This window comes from Alligator mississippiensis, chromosome 9 (genome assembly GCF_030867095.1).
Source record: "Alligator mississippiensis isolate rAllMis1 chromosome 9, rAllMis1, whole genome shotgun sequence".
In the NCBI taxonomy this organism is placed as follows: Eukaryota; Metazoa; Chordata; order Crocodylia; family Alligatoridae; genus Alligator; species Alligator mississippiensis.
The window spans coordinates 73,179,565-73,186,893 of record NC_081832.1 but is presented as its reverse complement, the minus strand read 5'-3'; the positions used below and the strand labels follow the sequence as shown (position 1 = coordinate 73,186,893).

General features: G+C 47.5%; 1 protein-coding gene across 1 annotated transcript; it reads right to left on the bottom strand.

Annotated features, from left to right (window-relative positions):
- Nucleotides 1-369: 369 nt before the first annotated feature.
- Nucleotides 370-5,385, bottom strand: WNT8A (Wnt family member 8A). The gene is made up of 6 exons (XM_006277605.3): nt 5,042-5,385; nt 4,912-4,945; nt 4,553-4,691; nt 3,507-3,632; nt 3,049-3,191; nt 370-1,956 (listed from the first exon to the last, which is right to left on the bottom strand). The coding sequence occupies exons 1-6, from the start codon at nt 5,107-5,109 to the stop codon at nt 1,399-1,401; spliced, it is 1,068 nt and encodes a 355-aa protein (XP_006277667.1). The 5' UTR covers nt 5,110-5,385; the 3' UTR covers nt 370-1,398.
- Between the last annotated feature and the right edge of the window lie 1,944 nt (nt 5,386-7,329).

Genomic DNA, 7,329 nt, shown 5'->3' with positions numbered 1-7,329 from the left:
TATTTACCTTGGCCCAGCTATGCCCGCCTACTGAGTCCTCCCAAGGGTTAGGTAGGAGGGTGATAGGGATTTGAGGGTTTAGGGCTGGAGTCAGTGCTAACTGAATTCAATGGAAAAGTCTCTCATAAACCTCGTTGGGCTTTGGATTAGTGCTAAGAATTTGCTGGGAAAAGAGGCTGGGTTTTTGGTTGTAGCCGTGTTGGTCTAAGGACAAAGGCAGGAAAGGTTCTTTGGGTGAATCTGATCTCTTTTATTGGAGCAACTGAGTAGTTGGGGACAAGTTCTTAGCAAGCTTTCAGGCGCAGTCGCCCTTCATCAGGCATAGGGAGTCTTGGGAAAAGAGGGAGATTTTAGAGACAGGCCCTTGTATAAACACAGTCATAATATACCAGAAGGGCGAAAGCCTGCAATTTAATTAACGTGTTTACCGTAAAATCTAGTACCAGAAACCTAAACTCTCAGGACACCATCAGAGTGGACACAGGAAACGTAGTGTGCTGAAGTTTGGTTACTATCCTTTATTATGCATGGAGAAAGCTGACTTCTCATCAGCTGAAGTTTTGCTTTCAGTTGGTAGACTCTAAAGGGTTTTTTTTTTCATCCCAAACAAATAGGAAAAGCAAAAAAGACAGGCAGTACTTCTATTTCCCTTGCACCAATTTAAAACTTGGTTTAAGAAAAGAGACCTTGCTTGCCATCTGTAAATGGCATCTGTAAGCCTCCAAAAGCACTCAAAGTGAAAAAGCAGCAGCTGCCCCAATAGAAATCACAACACTGTGAAACCCTTATCACGTCAGAAAGTGCATACGTTTTACATTAAAAAAATATTTACAAGCTGTGTGTGCAGCAGCCCCCTGGGGTCAGGCGCTCTGCCCTTGCACTTGTACCATGGCAGTGAGGCCAGCAGAGAACCAGAAGTGTGGCTAGGAGCAGATTTCAGCTTGGAGCAACCGCTGTTGGGATCCCAGTTACATGGCTGCCTGGTGTGATGCCCTTGAACCTGCACCTAGCTTTATGCTGGTGTAAAGGACATCAGAATCAGGGCCCCATTAAAAAAGAAAAACAAATGGCTTTTTGCAGCCAGATCCATCAATAAAGCGACAAATGAAATTAGTTACGAGCAAACTTACAGACCAGAAGGACTGAGGCCCACCCGTGCCCACCTGCCCTCGCTCATGCTAGTCGCACCATAGCGGATCACAAGGAACCAGATCCCAGTGGGCAACTCCGCTGCAGAGCTGCGGGAGGTAGACATCCTCTCCACCCCCTGCCCCTGGAGTCCTGCCCGTACACCCCATGGGGAAATTCCTTTCCAGTCTCAAACCCGGCGATGGGGGTGACCCGTGCAGAAAATTGAAAAGGAATCTCCATGTCCTGAGTCTGCTGGCTCAGAGCTGCTTATCTCTTGGGACCCCTGTTCCGCCGCCTGGTTTTGTTAGACATGGCCCTTCTCCCGGAGCAGTAGTACTTGGTGACCGTCTGCTTGCAGTCCAGGCAGTTCACCACGCAGCACCATCGAAACTTGCAGTGACAGTTGGTGACCACCTCGATCTTCCTCTCCTCTATCCTGAGGCCACACTCGGTGCAGAGCCGTCTGCAGCTCCTCCGCTCCCACTGAGACAAGTTCTTGCCGCCCTGCAGGCATTCCCGCCCCTCCGTGCCATGCAGGCCCAGGCTGGCATTGCGCATGCAGTAGTTGGGAGAATCTTCCAGGAAGACCAGCTCTGTGGTCAGCACGTTGCTGAAGGTCTCCACTGTGGTCCTGCGGCTGTCAGCACTGTTCCCGGCTCTCATCCTCCTCTTGTCCATCTCCAACTTCTGGGCCTGGTCATATTTGATTTTCAGATAATTCCCGATTTCTCGAAACTCGGCGAGCTGGAGCCAACAGGTCTGGATGCTGCAGCTGCCCGATACCCCATGGCACTTGCAAGTCCTCTTCATCATTTCTTTCACGGCCTTGGTTGAAAGAGAAGAGCAGAAGAAAATTAGGAGCAGCAGAAACATGTTGCGCAGACAGGGTCTGTTTCTGTTCCTGGGATAAGGGTCGTCTGTCTCATGGTCCCCAGTCACTACCATCTGGCAGCCAGCATGAATGACCTGGTGATCTCCATCCAGTTCCTAATGGGCGTGGGTTCCCATCACTAACTGATGCTGGAACTGGCAGATGCATCGGGGGTTTGCCAGGCAGGAACTGCCTTCTCCAGCCCTATGCCAGTCGCGTCTCTAGGCCAGGACAGAAGGGCAGTGCGAGCCTGGGCTATCTCAGTTATGTGCATAAATTTACTTGCCAGGAGTATATCAAATCATCATCTTGCATGGGCAGTGAACAAGTCACTCCATTTATAAAATAATCTTTAAAAAGGCCCCGTAATGACACTAAGTAGTTAGCGTTGCCCAGAGTCCGGGCTTTTAGTCGGTCTTATTTGCTTCCCTGTAGTTGTGGTTCTCAAACTTTGGGGGCTGAGTTCACCCTTCTTAAGGTTGCTAGACCTCTGCGAGCCTTGCTAATTCCACGTTACTTTCTGTCACTATGACTGCACTGTGACATGAAAAGCACCACTTCATCATGTTTATTGGGTGCCATTCACTGCCATTTCCATATGAGGTAGGTCTGTGGGGTGTTGTTCTGCTCGTTTTACAGAGGGGGACACTGAGGCAGAGACTGAGTTACAACACAAACAGACTCACTGCCAGAACTGAGATTACAGCTCAAGTAGGAGTAGTTATTCCCTCACCTGAAAATACACATTGCCAGAGACTAAAGTAGCAGGGAAGATATGCTGGAAACTGTGCGAATGCAAAGCTATCAAGTCTTGTGGTTGTGGAGAGGGAGTGCATGTTACTGCCCTGGCTAGCTGCTTTCTGTGAGGACCAGCAATTCTTACTGCAACCTCTACCTTGATGGAGGGCCTGATTCTGAAATACATTCATACAAGCCTCCCATTGAAATCAATGGGCCAGCTCCCTTGTTAAGCAGTGGAGACCGGGACCCTAAAAGCTCTGTAGACGAGCATGTTTTCAAATACAGACTTGCACGCTTTTACTTACAAGTCTCCCTGCTTCGTTGTTATGCAGATTCATCAGCGCTCTGGCATCTTGTCCCGTTTCCAAACCGTCCACAAACAGTTTGGAAATTCTCTCTCCAAATTCCACATTATCGCTGCAGCCTCCCCAGACCCATCCTCGTCCACCTGGGAAAAGACACGTGGTTCGCAAGTAGTCGCTTTGGAGCCGCTCGAGGGAATAGCGGACTACCAGACAAATCGGAAGCCCGGAGTGATAAAACCATGCTATAATAAGGGACCCGGATGAGAAAAATTAGGGGAGACTGATCATTTCTAGTGCTGAGTCTGGTGGATGTTAAAAGCAGAAACAGCCAAATCCAGCCATTAGTGACAGTTATGACTGGGAAATGAATCTAGAGCATTTGAAAACCAGATCCATCACACGGAGGCTGGGAAAATCTTAGCTGCTTCTCCCATTAGACCGGTATAATCTCAGCTCACCTACACGCCCGTTCCTGGAGTCATCACAGCCGCAGTTATCAAAGTCACCCATGCTGCAGTTCCTGGTGAGAGTGTACATTACTCCAGCTGAGCTGATGGCGTGGACAAAAGAGGTCTCTCTCGTTGCTGCAAAGGTAAGAATAAAGAATTTGTCACCCTCCAGAGCACAAAACCCCTGTCCCAACTCCATCCGTGTTGGAAATGTAAGCTGTTTCCAGCAGAGTTAGAGAGAGGGCAAACATCTTTGCATAAAAGTGATCAGGACCAAGGTGGGGCGTAGTGCAGGAGTGAAAACTTTTCTAGCCCACTGCAAAATGCCTGCAAATTTCCTGTCCTATTGTTTTTTTGACTCAGTAGCTGACAGGACATTGCTAAAGTGCCTATGTGCATGGGATAGCGTTACAGGATAACAATGGGATTTAATCTAATAGACTCGATCCTGTTTATTGCTCAGACAGGTTACACCACAGCTTTCTGTCTGTGGCAAGTTCATGCATTAGCCATGGCTACAGAGGGAAAATGGCACTGGTTTAACTTCATTAAGCTCTTTATTTATTAGATTTATGTGCTGCCCTCCCCCCAGATAGGATCAAGGAAGCTTACAGTAAAAGACAAATTAACTTAGAATAAAATTGGAAGAGAAGACTAGTATAGCAAAGTAATCTTCCCCACCCGCTCCCTGCTTCTCAGCAAAAGGATTTTAAACCCTACACATGGGGACCCACATTTTTTGAGTTTTCATTTCAATTTAACCCTCTTCCCAATCCAGATAAACTGCACGGTAATATCAGAGTGCCACCAGTGGGGCTTACACTGGTTGAAATCTGGTTTAAATTCTGATTTGAGCAAAACTGGTTGAACTTTCCTTATGTAGACAGAAACTGAAGGGCCAGGCTATGTCCGTAGTCGCTCCCCCTTCCCTCCAGAATTTGCTATCATTCGATATACACTTATTCTCTATCACACAGTATACGCATATCAAGAGGCTGCTCATGTTTGCGGAGGAGAAAGGGCTGTACTTGATGCGTCTATAAGTGCATGCTTACCGCTCCTGAGTCTGTTGTGAGTTGAGAGCTGAAGGGCACTTTCTGGACAGTTCCAGCGCTCCCAGTTAAACTGGTGTTTGCACTCTTCAATCCCACTGTGCGCCCCCACGGAGACGCTGGTGGAATACGTCAGATAGGCCTTGCAGAGAAAAATAACAGTCTGAAACTCAAGCACCTTTTAAAATCAAAACACTGGCAAACAAAAGTAAATGAGTTTCCCCTCCTTTCCCTTATTTCCCCTCCTTCACCCAAGGGACCTGATGCCCATAGGCAGACCAGTAAATGTGGCTCCTAAGTAAGGTGATCTTTGTCTGCAAATAGGAAACAAGCAGTACATTTAAACTGATGGATAAATTTACCTTGGGTCCCGTCATGAGAAAGTTGTTCACAGACCTGGAACAAAAATTAAAAAAAGAGGATAAACCGTGTTGTCTCACACAGGCTAAAGGGTAGCACGGAGGCCCTGTGCAAGCTGAGCTGCAGTCCTACCAGGCTGATGTGTCGAAGATGGCACAGCATAGCCCAACGGTGGTGAAGATGAAGGTGTTCCTCTTCATGGCAGGCGCAGAGGCTGAAGCCCTAGTCCACTGGCTGATCTAAAGAGCGAGGCAGCTTTCCTTGTCCCCACGTCAAAGGAGAAAAGTTGCAAGCCCCCAAATCTCTGATATATATATGAGGTGACGTTCTGAATAATCAAATCCCCCTATTCATTTGCCACCCAATGACTCTGTGTGGCAAAGAGGCTTCTGATCCAATAGGGGACAAGGCAGCAAAGCAAAGGAAACGCCTAATGCTGCACTTCAAAAGCCAGGGAGCAGTTGTCACCAGGAGCCTCTGTGATGATCCTGGGGGAGAATAAACTTCCCTAACAATGGGCAGCTTTGAATTGTGTTAAACACCAGCAATCCCCTCCTTCTCCTCAGCTCCCGGCACACTTGCCATCTCCCTTTTGATACCTTGCTATGACACCGGCACTCTTTCCCCTCTTCTGTCTCAAACAACAAATTGCTGCCTTTCCCCCGCTGCTATCTTGCTTCTGGCCAGGATATCTCCCCAAGAGTTCAACCGCTATTTCGGAAAGAGCTGCTGTGGAAAGACTTCCCAGGGCTTTGTAGTTTGCAGGGATTCATTTAGAGTGAAGGGATGATCCATCTTACGATGGATGATTTTGTGTTCCCATAAGGGTGGCAGAGGGCTTCGATAAGGGCATTTCCCGTCTCCCAGCGTGCTTGCTGCCATCTGAGAGCTCAGCACGGGAGTGCCTCTGGTTTGCTCTGTCATAACCGCCATCTGAGATACACTTTTTTTTAATACTGAGGAGGACAGGGAGTACCTCGGGGTAAGATCTGGCATTACAAAGGCTGGCTGGTTCCAGAGGTGTGAAGACCACAGGTACGAGACCAGCAGGACCCCAAGTGTCTTTTGTTTGTCAGGCTGGAGTAAACTCACTGACGTCAAGGGTAAAACTGGGGAAGAATGAGGTCCAAGCCTAGCTTCCTAAATGTGCTTATGGTCAATAGGGTGAAGGGCTTTAAAAATAACTGTGCCATGGATGGAGTAAGGTATAAAAGTGACAGCAGGGCTGTGTGTGTTCACAAGAGCGTGTTGTGGCCCTCAGATTAAATGTATCCAAGTTTTGCAGTGGGTCAGACTGAGCTGCCAGTTTCCTTTTTCTTTTCTTGTAAAGCCTGGGGAAATGCTGAGTCGATGACACAAATCCCATATCTCTGGGCTGGTATGGCTTGCACCTGCCCCTCTCTCTCTCATAGATGCGTGTGTGTGTAGGTCAGCTCTTGCCTTTCTTCAAGAGCTAAGAGCGGGGCATTCCTACCTCCTGGCTCCTAGTTTTTCTAATAAGCATTAGACCTTATCTATCTAGATCATGTGAAAGGGAAATTTGGAGCCAGTCGAGCAAAGTTGCAAACAGCCACTTGCAATCAGAGGATTAAAATTGTAGGTTGGGGAGAAGGTGATGAATGCAAAATCCTTCTTAATGAGCACAGATCTTTCCCAAAGCTAGTGTATTCCTGCAGGGATGACAAAGCTTGGCCTGAGTCACCATTGTAACCATTAACATCCTGCAAAGGCATCTCCTCGGTAAGAGCTGCCAGAGGACCTGTGTTAAGAACAGAGTGTTTCTAATGTGTTTAGAGAAGCTCAATTATTTTAAGCTGGGGTAGAATAGCTTGGCTTATGCTCTGCATTATAGATGCCCATGATCAGCATTGCTTTCAGTGCAGTTGTCTGTGCAGGCGTGTCAGTGTGCATTATCTGAGAGAGCTTCTGCAACCACAAGCTTTCTGGTGTCTCAGTCACTTCAATTCATGCTTGATCCTCCTAACCACATGACAGAAAAATAGATATTGGGGTATTGAGCTCTTCTGTGGGAGGTCATTGCTGCTTGTAGTGTCATGTATTTCCTGGTCCTGGATGTTAATAACCCTATCCTCCCCATTTCCCCGTCCTCCTCCTGTTAAAACTTTAAGATTCTTAAGCGGCGCCTCTCACCTCATTTGATCTTAGCATAAAGCTGAGAACCTGATGCTGACAAACAAAGCAAGGTGTTGTCCTTGCAGTTTACCACTTCCTATGAATTATTCAGTATTTATAGCAGCCTGGTATGTGCTCACAGGCAACCTCAGGACTGACCCGAGACTAGAAAGACATAAATAGGCAGAAGTGGAATAGTCGCATTTTTGTAGACCTCTCTGCCTATCCCTTTTCCTTTGCAAAAGGCAACAGAGCCCAATCCATTTGCTCAGTAGCTGATCAAAGAG

What these genes read in the sequence shown, in the direction of transcription:
- WNT8A (XM_006277605.3), bottom strand. Translation starts at nt 5,109, where the DNA reads ATGAAGAGGAACACCTTCATCTTCACCACCGTTGGGCTATGCTGTGCC. An exon ending in ATCTTCGACACATCAGCCTG is followed by an intron (nt 4,946 to 5,041) that starts GTAGGACTGCAG and finishes TTTTTGTTCCAG; the next exon opens with GTCTGTGAACAACTTTCTCA. An exon ending in TTCTCATGACGGGACCCAAG is followed by an intron (nt 4,692 to 4,911) that starts GTAAATTTATCC and finishes TTTCTCTGCAAG; the next exon opens with GCCTATCTGACGTATTCCAC.